The 23,786-nt window shown below is 24.3% G+C and overlaps 1 protein-coding gene across 1 annotated transcript in view; it reads left to right on the forward strand.

Moving 5' to 3' along the window:
- LOC117177820 (chromatin assembly factor 1 subunit A-B-like) overlaps positions 1-23,786 on the forward strand; it is an 84,742-nt gene that overhangs the window by 7,103 nt on the left and 53,853 nt on the right. Inside the window, exons 3-5 of the mRNA XM_033368774.1 lie at positions 1,395-2,290; positions 12,044-12,195; positions 14,763-15,202. Of these exons, the coding sequence (XP_033224665.1) occupies positions 1,395-2,290; positions 12,044-12,195; positions 14,763-15,202 (1,488 nt within the window). The remainder of the gene's footprint in view (positions 1-1,394; positions 2,291-12,043; positions 12,196-14,762; positions 15,203-23,786) is intronic.

Consider the following 23,786-nt stretch of genomic DNA (forward strand, 5'->3'; position numbering starts at 1 on the left):
CTAATTTTAGTTGAAAATTCATATTTTTGGTTTAAAATTGGACTATTCCGGTCAAAGATTGATCATTTTAGTAAAAAATTAATCAATTTCGTTGAAAATTACTATTTTTTTAACTGAAAATGTATGTATTTCATTTTTGATTTAAAATTCAAATATTCCAGTTAAATATTCGATTTATTTGCAAATTTATCTTTTTCGTTAAAAATTCAAAATTATACTTCTGGTTTGAAAAGAGGTATTTTCGAACAAAATTTAAATTATGAATTCTTGGTTGAAATGGAGAATTTTTGAAAAGTATTAAAATTCTTGATTTGAACAGGGATTTTTTCAAAAGAATTTTATTTCTCAGAGGAAATAGAGAATTTTCTTAAAGAATTAAAATTCTGTATTTGAACAGGGAATTTTACGAAAAGAATTAAAATTCTGAATGAAAACAGGGAATCTTTAATCAATTCTGAGCTGGAATTAGAATTTAAAATGGTTAAAATGGTATAATTTTGAACCTTTTTAAATTAATTGATTGATTCTTCAATTTCGAGCATTGAAAATGATAACGGGGACTTATATTTTTGCAACTGGATTTGAATCTTTAAACCCTACAATTTATAAAAGTTTAAAATTGTGTATTTTTGCTATCCAAGGATGTTTAAACTATTTAAAAAGAAAATCATTGAAATTCTAATTTAAGAAGTGTCCAGTTAAACTTTTTCCAATTATTGAGCATTTGAATACAACATTTTTTAATTAAAAACTTTTAAATTTCAATTTTTAAAGTTCAAAATTTAACAGTTCCACTTTGAGTGCTTTCATTTTCATCTCATTTTTTATTACCTCAAGTTGAAATTTTTTTAGCTTTAGTGTTCCATTTTTTAAATTTCATTGACCGTGAAAAATATTTGCGAACCGGGAAAAAACCAGGAATTTATTTCGTCGATTAAAAGGGCCACCCTGTAATTCGAAAATTTGGAGTAAATAAGTGTTCCTATAGATATAACTGGCATCTTTTGTGTGAACATTAGTCACTTTGAGTCACTTTTTACATCCTCATCATTTATGATTGAGAAAGTATTAGAATTATCCTAAATTTGACACTACAGTTTTTCAACGGATCTTCACGTTTCGAGACCCCCAGAATCCGAAAATCAGGTTTTTACGATGGCGTCTGTCTGTCTGTCCGTCCGGCTGACCATCCGTAAACACGATAACTCTCGAAAAAATGAATGGATCCCATCCATCTTTGGCACACCTGTTTTAGGTCACTTTTTAGCTTAAATCAGTCACTTTTTAAAAGTAAATTAGTTTTGTGACAGCCCTGTCTATATTTTATGCAATAGGGACTGTGAGGCCTGTTATTAGAAAATTAATCAAAATCATCCTGTTCCTTTAATTTCTAGCCCGACTGCCTTTCCAAATGCTCAGTTCTGTGGACTCGCCAAACACGAATAAGAAACGCAAACTCATCTCACCAACTCCAGTTGAATGCAAAAGTCCAAAACTGGTGAAAATTACGACCAAGGAGAACGCATTCGATACCGCAACACCAAAAGAACCGGAGGTCATTGATTTAGACGTATCAGGTGAGGATGCTAAGGATAGTGAAAAATCGGCGGAAAAAGAAGTCGATGAGGGCAACGAGAAAGAGTCTATGAGTATTAAGACAACGCCCAAGTCAAAACCGAAGAAATCAGAAGACAAGATTGGAGTAAAGACTGGAGCTCTCACTCGATTTTTTACAAAGACTGAAAATAAAGAAAAAGGTGATTCAAAAGAAGCCAAGAGTGCTGCCGATTCTTCCCCGAAATGTGACTTGGTTAATGGACACAATGACGCCACGAGCAGTGGCGGTAAAAAAGAAGAGTCCAAACATTCAGAAAGTCAAGTGTCTGAATCGGAGAAATCGGAGAAATCCGAGAAAATTGAGGAACAAATGTCGCCCGGAAAATCCGAGTCTGAGAAAGAGGATTCGAAAGATTCTCTGTCATCGTCAAAGGCAACCTCGAAAGCAGACAGTGACAAAGATGAGAACTCGCGGAGCGAGCAGGATCCGCAGGATATGGATGTGTCGAAAATTGAATCGGACACGGAAAGTTCCGGGGATGAAGTGGCCACAGATCAGAGGACTGATAACGATGAAGCTGAGGACAGGAAAAAGTCAGCTGATGGAAAGAGTCTCACACCAGTCACCAAGAAAGAGCGCGACCTTGCTAGACAGAAGAAAATGACTCCCAAACAATTGGAGAAGAAAATTGAGAGGCAGAAGCGACGTGAGGAAAGGCAAAACCAAAGATTGGCAAGTATATTTATTTACTTTTTTAGTCGAATTTTGACGGGGTGTCTATCCTATCTGGAAAAACCTGGAAATGTCTGGGTTTCTTTTTGTTTTTAATCAGGGAATTTTTTTGATAGCTCACTTAATTTTTGTTTTTAATTCCAATTTAAAATTGAGTAACATGCATTGTCGAACATTTTTTTCTTCATATTTTGGCAGTAAGTACTTCTAGAAATAGTGTAGAATTAAGTTCAAAGGTCTATAAGGTCGAGAACAAGGATAAAAGAGGCCCAAGCAGCTACAGCGCTCGAGCTCTCTTTCACGATAGAAAACTTGAAACTCGATTTTCTCGAAACAACATTTTTTGACACCTTCGACAAATTTATTTGGAAACTAATGAACCGATTGACTTGAAATTTGGACAACTCATTCTTCAAATATTGTTATTTAAGAAAGTTATGAATAATTTAACTTGCAAAAATGAGGTCAAAAAATTCAAAAGTCCGCCATTTTTTTTCAAAAAAATTCTGATTGTAGTTCAAACGATAGCCTAAACTATACAGATTATAAATCTTTTATTTTTTAATTTCGAGTCAACCGTTCCCGAAATATTTGAGCGAAAGCTGGAAAGGAGGACATTTTTGAGGCCTCCTTTTTGTAATCAAAATTAATAAAAAAAAAAGAAAAACATTTTTTTTTTATTAGTTCAACCTCTATACCTTACACTGTACAAAAATTGGGAAGGAGCACGTTATTTTTAATATTAAATCCAATTTTTTGAAGAAAAAAAATAAAGACACAGATGATCAAAATCTCCACTTAAATTCTACTATTGCTTATTAGAAATTTAAATTTTAGTTTAAAATTCATCACTTTGATTGAAAATTTATCTATTTTTTTGAAAATTCTTTGTTTTTATTTTGTTGAAAATTAATTGTTTTTTTTTTAACTGCAAATTTTACTATTTAATTTTTGGTTGAAAATTTAACTATTTCAGTTAAAAATTAATCTTTTTGCTTAAAATTCAACTATTAACGTTAAAGGTTAATAATTTCTGTCAAAAATGATAATTTTAGTTTAAAAATATAACTATTTCAGTCAGAGAAAATTTAAATATTCCACTTATGGTTAAAAATTAATCTTCTTTATTAAAAATTAATCTTTTTGGTTAAAGAATGAACTATCTCGGTTAAAAGTTCATTATTTCAGTTGAAAATTCTTCAGTTTGGTTGAAAATTATATTTTTTTAATTGTAAATTTATCTATTGCATTTTCGGTTTGGAAATTGATCTTAGTGTTTGAAAATTAAAATATTTCAGCTAAATGTCCATCATTTTATTTGAAAAGTGAACTTTTTTGTTGAAAATTCGACTATAATTGATGTTTCGTCACTTTTGTTGAAAATTCATCACTGTGTTTAAAAATAATTTTTTTTTAATTACTTTTTTTATTCGAAAATTAATATTTTTAAATTGAAAATGTAACTTCCCATCATTTCGGTTAAAAATTTAATTATCACAAAAAAAGATTCATATTTTTAGTTGAAAATTCATCTTTTTGGTTTAAAATTGAACTATTCCGGTTAAAGATTGATCATTTTAGTTAAAAATTAATCAATTTCATTGGAAATTACTCTTTTTTAAACTTAAAATTTTATGTATTTAATTTTTGTTTGAAAATTCACATATTTCAGTTAAATATTCATTTTATTTTCAAATTTATCTTATCTGTTGAAAATTTCAGTTTAAGATTCATCATTCTAATTGAAAATTTATCTCTTTTGTTGAAAACTGAGCTGTTTTGTTGAAAATTCGTTTTTGTCTTGGCTGAGAATTACATTTTTTTCTTGTCAATTATAATTTTTTAACTGAAAATTTAACTATTTCATTTATGGTTAAAAATTGATCTTTTTAAGTTCTGAATTCTACTATTTTGTTGAAAATTCATGTATTTGGTTGAAAAATGGTCTTTTTGGTCGAAACTAATCATCTTGTTTGAAAATGCAAGTACACCAGTTAACTATTCATCATTTCATTTCAAAATTGATCTTTTTGGTTGAAAATAAAACTACTTGGTTGAAAGTTAAAATTTTTTGTTTTATTAAACATTTAATTTTTTCGGTTTAATATTTATCTTTTGCAGTTGTTTTATAATTTTATTTGAAAATTGATTACTGGTTGAAATTTTTCTTTTGTGTACGTTTAAAATTATTTATTTCATCTGGAAATTTAACTATTACATTTATAGTTAAAAGTTTATGTTTTTTAGTTCTGAATTCAATTATTTCTTTGAAAATGTATGTATTTTGTTGAAAGAGGGTCTTTTGGATAGAAATTAATCTTATTTAAAAATTCATCTTTTTCGTTAAAAATTCAAGTACACAGGTTAACTATTCATCATTTTATTTAAAAATTGATCTTTTTAGTTGAAAACAAAACTATTTGGTTGCAAGTTCAACTTCTTAATTTTGTTAAAAATTCATATTTTTGGTTTAAAATTTATCTTTTGCAGTTGTAGATTCATAATTTTTGTTCTGAATTCATCTCTTTTGAATGAAGATTCAATTACTTAGATGACAGTTGCTCTTTTGTTACAAATTAATTTATTGTTGAAGATTCACAGTTTTAATTGAAAATTATTTATTAATTTATATTTATTTTATTTATTAAATATATTAAATATATTTAAATAATTTTTGAAAGAGAAAATTTAAATATTTATTCAGTTATTTTGTCGAATATTCGGCTTTTGGTAGAAAATTCATCTTCTTGGCTGACCATTAAACTATTTCACTTAACCCTTAATAATTTTACTTAAAATTTTACCATTCTGGTTTAAAATTAAACTATTCTTGTTAAATATTCATCATATTAGTCAAAAATTAAAGTAATTTTTTGAAAATTCGATTTTTTTCTTTATTGTTTTTTATCTTTATTGTTGGAAATTCATTATTTTTGTTAAATTCTAACTATTTGGTTCAAACTGGTATTTTTAGTTGAAAATTTAACTTTTTGTTAAAAATTCATATATATTTTTTTAAAAACTCTCTAGTAAAATGATAATTTTTCCAAGAAAAAAATATTAAATATATTAAATAAATATATTAAATATATATCTATTTATTAAATAAAAATTGTATTTTTGGTGAAAAATTAATTTTTCTATTTTAAAATTAATCTTCTTGTTTAAAAATTTATCTTTTTTGGTTGAAAATTTAACTACTCCAGTTAAAGATTCATAATTTAATTTGAAAATGTATTACTTTTGTTGAAAATTGAACTATTTTGTTGAAAATACGTTGTTTATTGTTATTAAATTTATCTTTTTTGGTTGAAAATTTAACTACTCCAGTTAAAGATTCATAATTTAATTTGAAAATGTATTACTTTTGTTGAAAATTGAACTATTTTGTTGAAAATACGTTGTTTTTTTTGTTTGTTTAAAATTAATTTTTTCAACTGGAAGTTGAAGTTATTATTGGTTGAAAAAAAGCTATTTTTTCGAAAATTAATTTTTATACTGAAAATATAACTATTTAATATTTGCTTGAAAAATTATCTCAAGTTGAAAACTTTGTCTTTTTTGGTAGAAGTCAATCTTCTGAGCTGAAATCAATCTTTTTAATAAAAATTTATTTATTCTAGTTAAAGACTCATCATTTTTGTTGAAAATTCTTTGCTTTAGTTGGAAATTAATTTTTTTACTGAAAATACAACGATTTAATTGCGGTTTGACAATTTATCTTTTTAATTTGGTTAAAAAATCGTCTTTGCCGTAGAAAATTGATCTTTTTGGGTTGAAAATATGAATACTTGGTTAAAAATTGAACTCTTTCCCCGAAAATGTATCTTTTGGTTTAAAATCCATCTATGCGAGATAAAAATTCATCTTTATTGTTGGAAATTCATTATTTTTGTTAAATTCTAACTATTTGGTTCAAACTGGTATTTTTAGTTGAAAATTTAACTTTTTGTTAAAAATTCATATATATTTTTTTAAATCATCTTTCTTGGTAAAAAGTTAAGCTTCCTGTTTGAACATTAAATCATCTTGTTAGAAAAATTCTCTTTTTTTGCTTGAAAATTCAAGTATTGCATTTAAATATTCATCATATTTTTCAACTAAATAAGATAAATTTTCCACCAAAAATGAAATAGTTAAATTTTCATCTAAGAAAATTATTTTTTTATGATATAGTTCAATTTTAAACTAAAAAATATAAATTAAAAAAAAACTCTCTAGTAAAATGATAATTTTTCCAAGAAAAAAGTTGAATTTTTAATCCAATAAATGATTTATAAACAAAAAAAATGAATTTTCAACCAAATAGATGAATTTGAATGCATTTTTTTACAAAAAATGATTTTTTAACCAAATGGTTGAACTTCCAGTTAAAAAGATAAAAGGTTTTACCAAAAAAGACTAATATTTTACAAAATGTATGAATTTTTAACCATAAAGATACATTTCCTATCCTAAAAGAAACATTTTCAATGAATTTGATAAATCTTTACCCCAAAAACTGAATTTTTAACCAAATATTTCAACTTCGAACAGAAAATGTGAAAATAATTTTTATTTTAGGACAGGGAGTTTCGTTAAAGAAATTATATTTCACTTGTAACAGGCAATTCTTTGCATGTAATGTGAATTTTTTAAAAAGAATTATCATTCGAATTTAGAATGAAGAAATTAAAAAAAAATCTCTCTTCCAGGTTAGAATTCGTGACAATTAGTGTTCCCTCTTCTAAATTGTAGATAAAGAAAGTATGTACTTTAAGCAGTTTTTAGAGTAGAAGTATTATTTCAAAGAAAAAATATTTTTGAATTCTAATAAAAAATTTGTTTACATTGATTGTTGCGAATTCATCTTTTTTTCTTGTTAAAAATTCGACTACTTTATTCAAAGTTAAACTCTTTTGTTAAAAATAATTCATTTTTTAAGATTTGTTGGTGAAAATTAATTTTTTTGGCATAAAATTCAAATATTCTAGTTGAAAATTCGTCACTTTGGTTCAAAATTAATTTCTTTAACTTAAAATTTAATTTCCATTGTTCTATTCAACTATTTCGTGGAAAATGCACGCATTTTGTTAAAAAAAATTATTTTCTTTTCGGTAAAAAATGATATTTTCCCTTAAAAGTCAATCTTCTTGTTTAAAGATTCTTCTTAACGGTTAAAAATTCAAGAATTCCAGTAAAATATTTCTCATTTTAGTTGAGAATTCATCTCCTAGGTTGGAAATAAAATTATTTGGTTAAAATTAAACTCTTTTGTTTGATAATTTTTTTTCGAGGTTGATCGTTTAATTAAAAATTAATTTCTTTGAATGGAAAATTAGCTGGTTGATTAAAAACTTGTTTTTTCTTTGGATGTTTTCTGGTTGAAGCTTTGTTTTAAAATGAAAATGTAATTATTCCAGTCGAATATTCCATAATTTTTAGTTAAAAATTCATCTCGTTGGTGGAACATTCATTTTTTGATTAAAAATTTAATCATTTTTTTGGTATCATCTTTCTGGTATGAAATTGAACTATTCTAGTTAAATATTTACAATTTTATTCGTCAATTCAAGACATTGTTTTAAAATGTAACTAACTCTCTGGAAGATATATTTTTTTTTCAAGTTAATTTTTGTTTTTGAAAGTAATTTTTTAACTAAAAATTTAACTTATTTCAATTGAAACCTCTACAGTTGTAGTTGAAAACGCATCAGCTTGGTTAAACATTAATTTTTGTAACTTAAAATTTAAATATTTCAGGTTTGGTTGACAGTTGATCTTTTTTAGTCAAAAGTAATGTTTTTATTTGAAAACTCAACTACTATTTCCGTTGAAGACTTATTTTTTTTAGTTGAAAACTCATATGTTAGCTTTACAACTAATTTTTTAGCTAAAAGTTTTACTATTACTTTTCGGTGAAAAGTTATTATTTTTTTAAATGAAAATTTAAATATTTGTTTGAAAATTTGTCTTCTTCAATTAAAAGTTCAACTATTTCGTTAAAAATTGGTGTATTTTGTTAAAAAATGGTATTTTTGGTGAAAAATTAATTTTTCTATTTTAAAATTATTCTTCTTGTTTAAAAATTTATCTTTTTTGGTTGAAAAATTTAACTACTCCAGTTAAAGATTCATAATTTAATTTGAAAATGTATTACTTTTGTTGAAAATTGAACTATTTTGTTGAAAATACGTTGTTTTTTTTGTTTGTTTAAAATTAATTTTTTCAACTGGAAGTTTAACTTTCCATTTTTGATCCGCCGGATCGCCACCCTGATAATTATTTTCATATAATGAACTTTTTATCATTTTTTAACGATTCTAGAAAAATCAATATAGAAAATCGTTATTAGAAAATAATGTTAAAATATGGCTAGTAGTGATCCAAAACATAGAGAGGCCGTAAAAGAATCACGTAATTTCAAAAGTTGAAAGATTTCAAATTCTTTAATCTATTTCAAGGAATTTAATGGGGTTTCCAAAAATATTTCAAGTAATCCTGAAGTATTTCATCTGTTTTTAAGAGATCTACAAATATTCGTAAGCAGTTTCCTTTAAGGAGTTTCGTAAGATTGCGAAATATTTCAAATAATTTTAGACGATTTAAAAGATTTCCGGAAATTTTAAGTTATTTCAAAATATTTCAAGTATTTCAAAATTTGTTAATAATTTTGTAAACTTTCTGCATATTTGAAGGGTTCTATAGAGAATCTTCGAAAATAAATAAAAGGAAATTAAGTTTCCAGGGGTTTCTTTAGGTTCCAAAGATTTCTAGGGTTTTGAACGTTTTTTATCAGAAGTTTAATCATTAAGATCAATTTAATTAATATTTAATAGATTTAAAAGAATTTCAATCAATTAAAAAATTAAGTATTTAAAATAAATTTTTAAGATTCTCAGAGATTTTAAGAGATTTGTAGAGAACTTTGCGAATTAAATGAAATTAACTTTCAAAGGATTTTGAGCGATTTCAAAGATTTTAAGGCATATAAACATATTTCAAGAAATTCTAAAATCTAGGGATTTAAACGGATTTTGTACAATTTTGATGAATAACTTTAATTTAAATGTTCAAGAGATTTCAATTGACTTCTGCTTATTCTGGAAAATGTTTCTGTTTCCAAATGAAAGATTTCAAGGGATTTTAAGGTATTTTAAAAAATTTCAAGCGATTTCATGAATTTAAAGCAAATTTTTTAAGACTTTTGTGGGATTTCCAAACATTTAAAGGTATTTCAAGGGATTTCCATTAAGGAATTTCATAAGATTTCGAAATATTTCAAGGGTTTTTTGTGAATTTCCCAGATTTCCGGGAATTGTAAGAGTTTCGAAAAGGTTTCAAAGAATTTTTAAGGATTTCTTAATATTTAAAGGGATTTCTAGATAATTTTTTAAAATAAATTATATGAAATTTCAAGGAATTCCTAGGAATTTGAAACATTTTTTGGATTTGAACTTTTTTACAATGCTAAGGAGAAGAAATTACATTTTATAAAGTTTTTTAAGATTATAAGGGATTTTTTTAGATTTCTAGCGATTCCAATGATTTCTAGGAATTTCGAGAGAACTGCGGAGAATAAGTTAAATTTTATACTATTTCCAAAGATTGCTTTGGAATTTAAATAAATTTTATCAGATTTTCAAAAATTTCAAGAATTTTTTCATAAAATTTGGAGAAAAAAAGTGTAATGAAACATGAAGCGATTCCTGTGGAATTTCCAAAGATTTCAAGGTATTTTTAGGGAAAATAAGTTAAATGAAATATCAAGACATTTCGAGGGATTTATAATTTATTTTCACGGGAATGCGAATGATTTTCGCTCACTTTAATGGATTTTTAACGATTTCAAGGGAAAAGATTTCAAGGAATTTTAAGGTATTCCAAAGGATTTCAAGAGATTGAAAAATTTCCAAGTGATTTAAAAGAATTTTGTAGGATTTCCAAAGATTTAAAGCGATTTTTATAGAACTTTAAAAATAGTGAAAATTAATTAAATTTCAAGGGATTTCTATCGATTCCAAGACTTTCAGAATATTTGAAGGATTTTATATAACTTTTATACAATATGGCTAAGGGGACCGAATAGAATTCTTTTGTCATTTTTTAAAACTTTGGTCAAAAAGTTAAGAACAGAATTGTTGCTTTTATTATTAAAGAATCACTTAAAAATAAAATGTTTTTTCTTTCAGAATTAAAATTCCGCATTTGAATTTGTACAGGGTGGCTGCTGGACCGGGAAACCGGAAAAACCTGGAAATTAGTTAAATTGTGCTCTTTTTCAATTATGATATTACTCAGTTTAGAATGCGTAATTCGAAAATCTTTGTGTGAATATAAATTAATTGATGACTTTTAAAATTGAATTCACTTAAAGATTTAAAGAGTAAATAATAATTGACTGTACAAAAGGATTCGGCATCAGTTCACAATTTGAGAATTTCTAGATTCTAACGTCCAAAATTAAAATGTTTCAATTAGAAAGTCTTAAACAAATGTGAAAACCCTACTGAAACTTTATAAGCTATTTATAATTTTTAAATAACTTAAAAATAATATATTTGTAATTGAAGGCTTTTATTAAATTTCAGGCTAAAATATTCTATTTTTAAATCATGCAATTTGAAATTTTTCAATTAAGGAACAGAACAGTTAATTAATATTTAGAGATATCTGACTCTTTATTTAAAATCCGTAATTATAAATTAAATATTCATAACTAAACAAAAAAAACTTAACTTTGAAAGTTACAATTTTATTGTTCTATTTAAGAAAATTTCATTTGTGAGTCAAATTATTGAATGTTGACGTTATAAATAACACTTGAACGCCTATTATTCTTAGAAAAAATTCGTGTAAGTTGAAGAGATATTTAGAATATTAAAAAAAATTCAAAATTACTTGTGCCAAAATTTCGGTGCAGATATCCCACGGCCTAATTTAAAACAGAATGTTGATATTGGCAGATTTTGAACCAAAAATTAAGAAGCTTTTTAAAATTTTTAACAGTCTTCAAAAGGATAATATTTTTTAATATTGCTAGGAAAATTGAAAATGATTTTTATTTTGAAAAATTACTTGAAATTCGAATAATTTAAAAATATATTTACAAGTTGTGAAAGACTTTTAATTACATTTTTTAATTTGAGAAAATTTATTCAAGATCTTGAAATAAAATTTCGAAGCATTTTAAGGATCTTTAAACTTTTTAAAATAAAAATTATTCAACTTTAAGCTAGAATTTATCCAGAATAATAATAATTTTGACTTGGAACCCGGGAATTTTCGAATTTTAAAAAACTCCGAGCAAGTACTGGAAATTTCCGAAAAGGAAAAAAATTCTGAATTGGACCAGGAGAAGGGAATGTTTAAATTAAAATAAATTCCGAACTGGAACAGGGAACTTTTAATAGAATTAATAATATTTTTGAGTTGAAACGGGACATTTTCGAAAAAAATAAAAATTATGTATTCGAACAGGGAGTTCGATTTTTTAGATTTCATTGAATGAGGAAAATGTTGAGAACCGCGAAAATCTGGGAAATTACCGGGATTTTTTTCATTGATTAAAACGGCCGCCCTGTCGTAGTAATTTACAAAATTTAAGAAAAATCAGAAGAATAAACTGAAATCAGCCTCAAAGCCAGCTGAAAATTTGAAACCAATATATTTTTAATATTACAAAAAAAAATGTATGCTATTGACATTATTTTTTGTCTTTGAAGCGAATTCGAGCCCTTTAAAGAAGTATTTTCAATCATGTGATTATTTTAGGAAAGGGAAAAGAAGAAGGAAGAAGAGAGACAGATGCGCAAGAAGGAAAAGGAAGAGAAAAGGAAAGAGAAGGAGGAAAAGGACAAGGCTGAGAGAGAACTGAGAAAGAAAGAGAAAGAGCAGAAGGAACTGAAAAAACAAATGGAAATTGAGTAAGTCTTTTCTTTTTCTAATGTTTACTTTCATATCAGGCACGTATCTACAAACTGGTAGTGAAAATTTGATTAAAATTCCTTAAATATTATAAAATTTCTTTTGATGCTCCTTGAAATATTAAAAATCCTTTAAGAGCCCCGTAAAATTTCATGAAATTAGATATTTCCTGAAATCCTGGAATATTTATTGAAAAACCTTAAGAGATTTTGAAAACCCCCTAAAATCAATTCAAATCCGAAAAATGTCAGGGAATTTTTTAATAAGTCAGGTATTTTTTTCGAAAAAATGCTTAATTTTTTTGGTTGGATTGCGATTTAGAATTGCATCATAATGATTTTATATTTGTAAAAGTAGCTTTTTTATTATTCTTCAACTGCAAATTCAACTATTCAACTGTCTTTTTTTAATTAAAATATTTTTTGGTTGAAATATCAACCACTACATTGTTCGTTCACAATTCATCTTTTTCAAATGAAGATTTAATTACTTGTGTAAAAGTAAAACTTTTTTGTTAAAAATGAATTTTTTTGTGTTTAGATATTCGTAATTTTTATTGAAAATTCATCTTTTTCGTTGAAAATAAGCTATTTTGTTGAAAATTCATTTTTTCTTTCGCTAAAAATTAGTTTTCTTCACTGAAAATTTAACAATCAATTTGAAACTTTTTACTGTTTTGTTGAATTTTTTTCGTCATTAAATTTTTTTAATATTGAAATTGTAACTATTTAATTTTTGGTTGAAAATTTATCTTTTTCAGTGGAAGATTGAACACTTTTGGTAGAAATTAATCTTCTTAGTTGAAAATTAATATTTTTGTTGAAAATTCAATTACTCTAGCTAGAGATTCATAATTTTAGTTAAAATTTAATGTTTTTGTTGTAAAATTTAACTATTTCAGTTTAATATTCCATCATTGTAGTTAAAAATTTATCTCCTTGGTTGAAATTTCATTTTTGTAATGAAAAATTCAACTAATTCAGTTAAATATTGATCTTTTTTATTAATAATTATAATATTTCAGTTAAAAATTCATAATTTTAGTTAAAAACTCATCAGTTTGGTTGTAAATTAATTTTATTAACGTAAAATTTAACTATTCCGTTTTCGGTTGAAAATTGATTTTTCTTAGTTAAAAATTCAACTATTTAGTTGAAAATTCATGTATTTTGTTTAAAAAAGCGTATATTTTTTTGTATAAAATAAATCTTTTTGTTTGAAACTTCATCTGTTTGGTTGAAAATAAATTCCAGTTGAAGATTCATAATTTTGTTCGGAATATTTGATTTTTTTATTTGAAAATTTAATTATTCGATTTGTGGTTGAAACCCGATCTTTTCGTTAAAATTCCAGTTATTTGCTTAAAAATTGATTTTTCCAGTTGAAAATTCAATTATTTGGTTGAAAATTTGTGAATTTTGTTGAATTTTCGAGCCGAAACTACGAATTTTCTACAAAAAAGTTTTTCATTTAGAATTAATTTTTAATTAAAATATAATAATAATTTTCTTCATAACAGTTTAGTTTTGTATGAATAGTTGAATTTTATAAAAAATTGTTGAATCTTCAAGCCAAAAAGACGAAGTTTCTATGAAACAGTTGAATTTTCAACTCGAAAATATGAGTTTTGGACAAAAAAGTTAATTTACAACCAATAAGTTGAATTTTCAACAAAATAGTTAAATATTCAGTTTAAAAATTTGTTTGAACCAAGAAAAAAGGAATTTTCAACAAAAAAATTCAATTTTTAATCGAAACAGATTAAATTTTAACCAATAAAGGAGAAATTTCTACAAAAAAAAGATGAATTGTTAAACGAAGGAGATGAATTTTCAACAAAATAGTTGAATTTTCGAGACAAAAAGACGAATTTTTAACAAAACAGTTGAATTGTCAATCAATAAGTATGACTTTTTAACAAAATTGTTAAATTTTCACAAAATAATAAAATGCCTAACAAAACAAAACAATGAACTTTTAAAAATGTATCTTAAAGTTGAATTTTCAACTTAAAAATGTGACTTTTCAACTAAAAATGTAGTAGTTTATATTTCATAAAAAAAATACTTGAATAAAAAATCAAAAGAACAGTTGAATTTAAGCAACAAAGACGAATTTTTAACAAATTGCATTCAATGAAATATTTTGAACAGTGAATAATGCGATGTTGATCCAAATTTGATATAAATCTTGGTATCCGAAAATTTGTTTTAAATCTCATTCTTGAACACCGTGAAAGAGATTAATTCTCAACCCAGAATTTCAAAGTCGAATTTTCAAATTATAAGGCGAATTTCTAGTTAAAAAAATCGAACTTTCTGCCCACAATAGAGAAATTTTCTACAAATTAGTTGAATTTTGAATCAAAAGAGATAAATTTTGGGTCAAAAATATAATAGTAGACTTTTAAAATTTACAGATGGATTATAATTGATAAGGTCGATTTTTCTGTCTGTTATGACACTATCTTGTCACTATTTTAAAAAAATTTATAAAACTATTTACACTATTTCTTATCTCTAAAAAAAATCTCCCTATGTTTATAACATTTTCCGCCCCTTTTTAGGCAAAAGCAGAAGGAAAAGGAGGCGAAAGAAGAGGACCGACGAAAGCGAGAGGAAGCAAAGGAGGAGGAAAAGCGAAGGAAAGAGGAAGAGAAGCTTGAAGCCGAAAGGAAAAAGCAAAAGGCAGCCTCAACTTTTGCGAGCTTTTTCGTTGCTAAAAAACCCACCGAATCCAAGATTGTCACCGAGCAAAAGGACACTTTAGTGTCGAAAAATTTCATGCCATTCGAAGTGAAAGCAGACATGAGGGTGGCACCGATTTGTCGTCGAAATATGTCTGAAGATCAGAAATTGAAATTTGACGAAGCTCGGGTGAAACAAAGTGTAGATAAGTCGAAACTTTATGTGGAGGAAATTAGGAGCAAGCTGGTCACGAAGAGAAAATCCGGAAAAACGTGGCCTTTCGAGTTGAAGGATGACGAAGATGACGTTGTTATAATTGGTAATTCAAATAGTCTCTATTTATTTTTTCTGACGGGCCGCCTAACCGTGAATTTATTTTTTTTTGCCGGGATTTTTACAAATTTGTAGAAAAAAAATCCGTTCAACTTTGATTTCAACCGTTTTTTTTTTTTTTGAATAATATATTAAATTGTTGTCTTCTTCAATTGTGATATCATTCAGTTTAGAATACGTAATTCGAAAATCATTAACGTTAAAAATGTTCCATTTTAGATTTTTAAGCGTAGAGTTTAATTAAAAGAATTTTAAAGTGCAGTTTTAATGACTTAAACAATTTAAAATTATAAGCGTTTTAAATCGAAGATTTTTGATAAGAAGCGTTTTTAGTTGAGCAACTGTGAATTAATTAATGATTTTTAAAATTGAATTGTACTTTAAGACTTACCAAATAAATAATAATTGTTTGTACAAAACGATTCGGAATCAATTCAAAATTTAAGAATTTCCAGATTTTAACGTTATTAATTCAACTGTTTGAATTGGAAAGTCTTAAAAAAATATAAATGCCCTATTAAATCTTTAAAAAGTATTTTCAATTTTTAAATAACTTCCAAATCATATATTTATAATTAAAGGCTTTTATTAAATTTCAAATATAATTTCAGTTTAAAATATTCGATATTAAACCATGCAATTTGAAATTTTTTTTAACTAAGAAAAAGAATAATTGCTTAATATTTAGAAATACCTGACTGTCCATTTAAAATCAGTATTTATAAATTATATATTCAAAACTAAACAAAAAAACGTAAGTTTGTACGTTACAATTTTAATTGTTCTATTTAAAAAAAAATTAATTTGTGACTCAAATTGTTGATTTTTTATGTATAAATAATAATTGAACACTTATTATTCTTAGAAAAATTGGAGTAAGTTGAAGAGATATTTAAGAGATTTGAAAAAATTCAAAATTAAATTACAATTTTAAATGATTTTAAATTCCAAAATTTCGGTGTAAAGAGCCCACGGTTTTATTTAAAACAATATATAGATTTTGGCAGATTTCCAGCAAAAAAAATATAAGTTTTTTCAGAATTTTGAAAGGTTTCAGAAGAATAACATTTTTTAAGATTTTTAGGAAAATTGAAAATGATTTTTTATTTTCAATCTTTGAAAAATTTATGGTTGAAACTGGAATTTACCCAGAATAATAATAATAATAATAATAATTCTGACTTGGAACCGGGCATTTTCAAATTTTAACAAACTCCGAGCTAGTACTGGAAGTTTTTTTAAAAGGAACAAAATTCTGAATTGGAACAAGAAGTTTTTCCAAAGAATTCTATTTCTTAGTTGAAACGGAAAATTTTCGAAAAGTATTAAAATTCCGGATTTTAACAAGGAATTTTAAATTTTTAATCAATTCTGAGGTGGAACTGGAATTTATTCAGGAGAATAACAATTCTTAAGGGTTCTAATTATATGTTGCAATGGAATATTTTCGAAAAAATTAATGTTATGAATTGGAACAGGGAATTTTACAGATAAATTCTAATTCTTAGTTGAAACGGAGAATTTTGGAAAAGTATTAAAATTCCAGATTTGAACAAGAAATTTTCAATTTTTAACCAATTCTGAGTTGGAACTGGAATTTATTCAGGAGAATAACAATTATGTATGGAAAAATAAATTTGCAGGGTGGCTGCTATACCGGAAAATTGGAAAAAACGGGGAAATGACAGTGCATTTTTTGACCGGGAATTTTACAAATTTGTAGAGGAACAATCTGTCCACGATCGATTTCAAACATTTTAAAATAATTAGTTGATTCGCGATGTTTTTCAGTTATGCTATTATTTCGCTTACAATGCGTTGTTCAAAATTTTTGTACAATAAAAATTTTTATTCTTAAGCTTACATTTTTAATTTAAAGAATTTTAAATGCTTTCTTAAAGACTCGGAAAAATAAAAGATAAAAGCCTTTGATGTTGAAAATTTGGAATAAAAAAATTTTGTTTAATTTATCTGTCCTTTAAGTAATAAAAAGTGAACAAACCCGATTTGGCAAAACGATTTGGAATCAGTTCAAAATTTAAGAATTTTTAGATTTTAACGTTAAAATTTAAACGGTTTCAATTTGAAAGTCTTAGTCCTTAAACAAATATGAACGTGTGACTGAAAGTTTATAAACCATTTTAAACTTAAAAATAACTTCATAAGAATATATTCTTAATTAAAAGATTTTATTAAATTTAAAATATTATTTCAGTCTAAAATATTCAATTTTTAACTCATTCAATTTGAAATTTTTAATTTAAAAAAAATTAATTATTGAATATTTAAAAGTAAAGAATCTTTAACTGCATTTTTTGCCATAGAAATTTCACTTACATATTAAGCATTTTTCAAATACAACAAGTATTTGAAAAATGCTTAATATGTAAGTGAAATTTTTAAATTTTGATTTATAATTCACAAATAAACATTTGTAGAAAAAATTTGAATAATTTTAAGAGATATTTAGGAGTTTGAAAAAGATTAACAATTATCATGCAAATTTTAGAAAGTTTTTTCAAAATCTTCTAGAATCTTTTTTGAAAATTTTGTTTAAATCTTTGAAAAACTTCTTAAATGTTTTCTTAAAATAATTCTTCAAAATAAAAAATGTATTTAATTTTCCTATGAATCATAAGAGAATGTTTTTATTCTTTTAAAGCATTTAACAATTCTTGAAAAGAATCCAATTTTTTTCTTTAAAATCTGTGAAAATCTACATTTTATTTTATATTTGGCCATCATTTCAAGCTTTAAATTAAGTTTGAATCTTTTCAAAACTTCTACATATCTCTTAAAATTACTCAAATTTCGCCTACAAATAAAAATGTTCAATTTCTATTTATGCATCAAAACTGTACAGAAATGTTCTAAAATTTACAGGATTTTCTGAAAATTGTAGAAAACATTCAATTAATTTTGACAGATATTTAGAAGTTCTGAAAAAATTTCCAAAATAATTAAAAATTTAAAACAAATTTAGAACAACTTCTAGATTTCTCAAGATTTTAAAATAAAATGTTCAAGCTTTCCAAAGATGTTTAAACTATTTAAAAAGAAAATAATTGAATTTCTAATTTAAGAAGTTTTCAGTTAAAAAATCTTCAATTTTTCAATATTTCATTTTTCTTGTCTAAAATTCCTTAAAATTATATAATTTTGAAAATTTGGAAGTTCATTGATTGATTTTTTAATTTAGAGCATTGAAAATGATAACGTGGATTTATATTTTTTTTATTGAAAAATGTTAGTACCTTTAATTTTATATGCGTCAATTATTGAGCATTTGAATACAACATATTTTAATTTAAAACTTTTAAATTTCAATTTCAAAAGTTCAAAATTTGACAATTCCACTTTGAGTGCTTTCATTTGCAGCTCAGTTTTTATTACCTCAAGTGGAAAATTGTTTATCTTTAGTGTTCCATTTTTTTAATTTCATTGATCGTGAAAAATGTCTGCTAACCGGGAAATGACCGGGAATTTATTTCGTCGATTAATACGACCACCCTGATTTTTCAAACAAAATTATAATTCTGGGTGGAAAAGAGGTATTTTCGAAGAAAATTTAAATTATGAATTGGAACAGGTGCTTTTACAAAAAATTCCAATTCTTAGTTGAAATGGAGATTTTTTGAAAAGTATTAAAATTCTTGATTTCAACAGGAATTTTTTCAAAAGAATTTTATTTCTAAGAGGAAATAGAGAATTTTCTTAAAGAATTAAAATTCTGGATTTGAACATTGGAATTTATCCAGGAGAATAACGATTCTCAATTGAAAATTAAATTTTTCAAACAAAATTATTATTCTATGTTGAAACGAGGTATTTTAGAGAAAATTTAAATTATTAATTGAAACAGGGAATTTTACAAAAAAATCTAATTTTTAAAATTTATTGAAATGGAGAATTTTTGAAAAGACTTAAAATTCTGTATTTGAATAGGGAAATTTAAGAAAAAAATTTAAATTCTGAATTTAAACAGGGAATTTTTAATCAATTCTGAGCTGGAATTAGGATTTGAAATTGTTAAAATGGTACAATTTTGAACCTTTTTAAATTCATTGATTGTTTCTTCAATTTCGAGCATTGAAAATTATAACGGGGATTTATATTTTTGCAACTGGATCTGAATCTTTGAACTCTACAATTTATAAATGTAAAGAAATTTAATTTTGCAGTTTAACTGCATTTAATTTAAATTTATTCTATTCTTAGAAATATATTATAAATCTTGTAAATCTATTCTTAGAAAAATTTCGAGCAAGTTGAATAGAGATTTAGAAGATTTGAAGAAATTCGAAATTAATTTAAATTTTGAAATTATTTCAAATAATTTAAACGAAGTGTCTACGTGTGCCGACAAAATCCGACTATTGGAACCCAAATTTCGGTGCAAACAGGCCGCGGCCTGATTTAAACTCAAATTTAGATTTTGGAAGATTGCGAACAAATAATTTAGGAGCTTTTTAAGAATTTTGACAGGCTTCACAATAAAAAAAAAAACATTTCCTAGGAAAATTTAAAATGATTTTTTATTTTAATAAACTAATTTCAAATGGGAATTAAAAAATTTAAATAAATTTCGAGCTGGAACAGGGAATTTTTTTGAAGAATCAATTCTAAGTTGAAACGGAATATTTGTGAAAAAATTTTAATTATGAATTGGAACAGGGAATTTTACAGAAAAATTCGAATTCTTAGTTGAAACGGAGAATTTTCGAAAAGTATTAAAATTCCGGATTTGAAGAAGGAATTTTCAATTTAAAAAATTTAAATTATTTAAATTGAAAATTTAAATTATGAATTGAAACAGGGAATTTTACAAAAAAATCTAATTTAAAAAATGTTTTGAAATGGAGAATTTTCGAAAAGAATTAAAATTGTTGATTTAAACTTTAAATTTTTGTATTAGGAAAAAGTATTATTATTGATTAATTAGCAATATTTGACTGTTCATTTAAGACGAGTAAATTGAAAGCAAATATTTAAAAGTAAACAATTTAAGACTGAATTGTTTGACAAAGAATTGTCATCAGTGAAATTGTTGAATTTTAATGTATAAATGACAATTGAACAGTTATTATTTGTGGACAAATTTTAAGTAATTTTAAGAGATATTTAAAAGTTTTAAAAAGGCAAATTTAAAGAAAATTTCCTTAAAATTTTGCAGATTCTTTTCTGACAATTTTGTAAATCCTTTTAAACCCTTTTAAATATTCTCTTATAATAATTTTTCAAAATGAAAAATCATTTTCAGTTTTCCTAGGAATCTTAAGAAATAGTTTTTATTCTTTTGAAACCTTTCACAGTTCTTGACAAGCTTCTAAATTTTTTGTTTGGAATCTGCAAAAATCTATATTTTGTATTAAATTAGGATATCATTTCAAGTTTTAAATTAATTTCGAATCTTTTCAAACTTCTATATATCTCTTGAAGTTGCTCGAATTTCTTATGCAAATAATAAGTTTTCAATTGTTATTTATACATCAAAATTCTAAAGAAAGTTTTTTTAATTGGCAGGATTTCCTAAAAATTGTTGGGAAAATTCAATTTATTTTAAAAGATATTTAGAAGTTCTGGAAAATTTGAAAAATATTTTAAAATTTGAACAAATTTAAAACAATTTCTAGATTTCTCAAGATTTTAAATTAAGATTCTAATAATTTCGACGCATTTTTAAACTATTTAAAATAAAAAATTTAACTTCTAATTTGAGTTTTAATAAATGTCAATTTTTCAATGTTTAATGTTTCAAGCTTAAAATTCCTTAAAACAATATAAGTTTGAAAACATTTTATTTCATTGATTGATTTTTTAATTTAGAGCATTGAAAATGATAAAAGAGAATTTATATTTTTGGAATTGAATCTGAATCTTTTAACTCTATAGTTTATGAAAATCAAAACTTCTAAATTTGGCAGCTTTAAATTTTAATTTAATTTTTCAATTTTTTATTTAAAAAATGTTCAATTGAAAAATGTTAGTATTTTATTCGTGTAAATTATTGAGAATTTGAAGACAACATTTTTGAATTAAAAAACTTATAAACTTTAATTTTAAAAGTTCAGAATTAAACAGTTCTATTTTGTAAACCATGCAATTTGAAATTTTTTAATTGGGAAAATTAGCAATTACTTAATATTTAGAAATATCTTAATGTTCATTTGAAATCAATAATTATAATGAAATATTAAAAACTAAATTTCGAACGTTACAATTTTTATTTTTCTATTTTTAAACATTTTAATTTATAAGTCAAATTGTTGAATTTTGATGCATAAATAACAATTTAAATATTTTAAGTAAATATTCAAAAGGATTGAGAAAAATGGACAAAATTATAAAAAATGAATGTAGAAGTTTTTTTTAGGATATTTTCAGTTTATAACCAAATTTAATCATTCAATTTTGAATGTTTTGAGCTTAAAATTGCTTTAAATGGTATAATTTTGAAATTTTTTAATTAATTGATTAATTCTTCAATTTAGAGAATTGAAAATGCTAACGTGGATTTATATTTTTGGAACTGAATCTGAATCTTCGAACTTTAAAATCTATAAAAGTTAAACAAAAATTTAATTTTGAAGATTAACGACATTTAATTAAAAATTGTTAAGTTAAAAAGTGCTAATAGCTTCCATTTTATACGTGTAAATTAATGAGAATTTGAATACAAAATTATTGAATTAAAAAACTTTTAAACTTCAATTTTAAAGTTTAAAATTCAAGGATTCCACTCTTAGTGCTTTCATTTGCAGCTCAGTTTTTATTACTTCAAATGGAAAAATTTTTAACTTTAGAGCATTTTTTAAGTTCATTGATCGTGAAAAATGTTTGCGAACCGTGAATTTTTTTGTTTGATTCAAACGGTCATCTTGATAATTTTATAAATTTGTTATTTCGTCTCCGCTAATGTAGAATGTTAAACTATGATTTTTGTTTATATTTAACTTACAAATTATAAAAATTATTAGTTGAAAATTTCGATGTTAATTCAGTTTCGGAATCAAAAGATTTGAGAAAGATTTCACAAAAAATAGTAAACCAGATTTCTAAGATTTTACACACATTAAAACTATTTAAATGATTTCAAATAAATGCAAAAGATTTAAGAAAGAATTCAAAAGAATACAAGAATTTCAAAGATTTAAAAAAGGGTAGAGTAAAACAGATTTTAAAGATTGTAAAAAATTTCGAATATTTGAAACGATTTCAAAAGGTTTCAAAACATTCCAGAAGATTTGAAAAGATTTCTCTAAGAATTCAAATAATTCAATGATTCCAACAAATAAAAAAGGTTTCACAAACAAAGAATTACAAACAAAGAATTATTTGACAAAGATATCACAAAAATTTTCCAAAGATTTTAAAACTTTCAAAAGATTTGAAAGATTCTACAGATTTTAAAAAGGTTATATTAAAACAGATTTCTAGGATCTCAAACGATTTTACACAAATTAGAAATATTTTAATGATTTCAAATGATTTCATAAAAATTTCAAGGATTTTAAAGATTATTCAGGATTTAAAATATTTTACGATAATTTAATGAGATTCTAAAATATTTCACAGAAATTTCAAGATTTTACAAAGATTTTAAGTACTTCAAGAGGTTTTAACGAATTCAAAAATATTTCAAAACATTTCAAAGTTTCACAGCGATTTCAAAGATATCAAAAACGACTTATGTTCGCAAAACATTAATAATTTGTTTATTTGTGGTTCTGCTTTCTTAAAAAATTGTTAGCCAATTAAAAATGGAATGACTCATTTTTGACGCCTGTAAAAATAGATTATTTTCAGGATAGACCTTGAATTTCGTTCCTAACTTTTTAAAAATTGATTTGCTTGGGCTAAAAATTAACTTTTTTGTTGAACATTTACCTTTTCCGATTTAAAATTAAACTGTCTTGTAAATTTTTGTTGTGTTTTGAAATCTGAAGAATTTGGTGGAAATTTTTTACTATTACCTTGAAAATTGATGCATTTTGTCGAAAATTCGTATTTTTGTAAGAAACTTAATTTTTTGGTTAGAAATTCCATTTTTTTGTTGAAAATTAATCTGTTTTAGGTGAGAATTCAGGTATTTTGTTGAAAATTGGTGTTGGTTGATTAAATCTAACTGTTTTTTATTTTTAATTGAAAAGTTTTTTATTGTAATATCAACCATAAAATTTTTATTTGGAAATTCGTATTTTGTAGATTAAAAATTCAACTCATTGATTGAGGGTAAAACTGTTTACTTAAAATTTCTTTTTTGTTAAGATTTATAATTTTAGTTGAAAATGTATGTAATTTGTTGAAAATCTGTATTTGTTAGTGGAAAATTCGACTATTTTTTTCTTAATTTTATGTATTTTGTTGAAAATTCGTCTTTCTGGTAGAAAATTAAACTATTTTGTTTAAAAAATATGTATTTGTTTTACTATTTGTATTTTGTAACAGAAAAAATTCCCTTTTTTTTTTGAAAATTTTTCGTTGAAAATTGACGAATTTTAAACAAAAATGTATTTTTGGTTGAAAATGAATCTCCTTGTTTCAAAATTCTTTTCTTTATTGTTGAAAAT

This window comes from Belonocnema kinseyi, chromosome 8, assembly GCF_010883055.1.
Source record: "Belonocnema kinseyi isolate 2016_QV_RU_SX_M_011 chromosome 8, B_treatae_v1, whole genome shotgun sequence".
Taxonomy (NCBI): Eukaryota; Metazoa; Arthropoda; class Insecta; order Hymenoptera; family Cynipidae; genus Belonocnema; species Belonocnema kinseyi.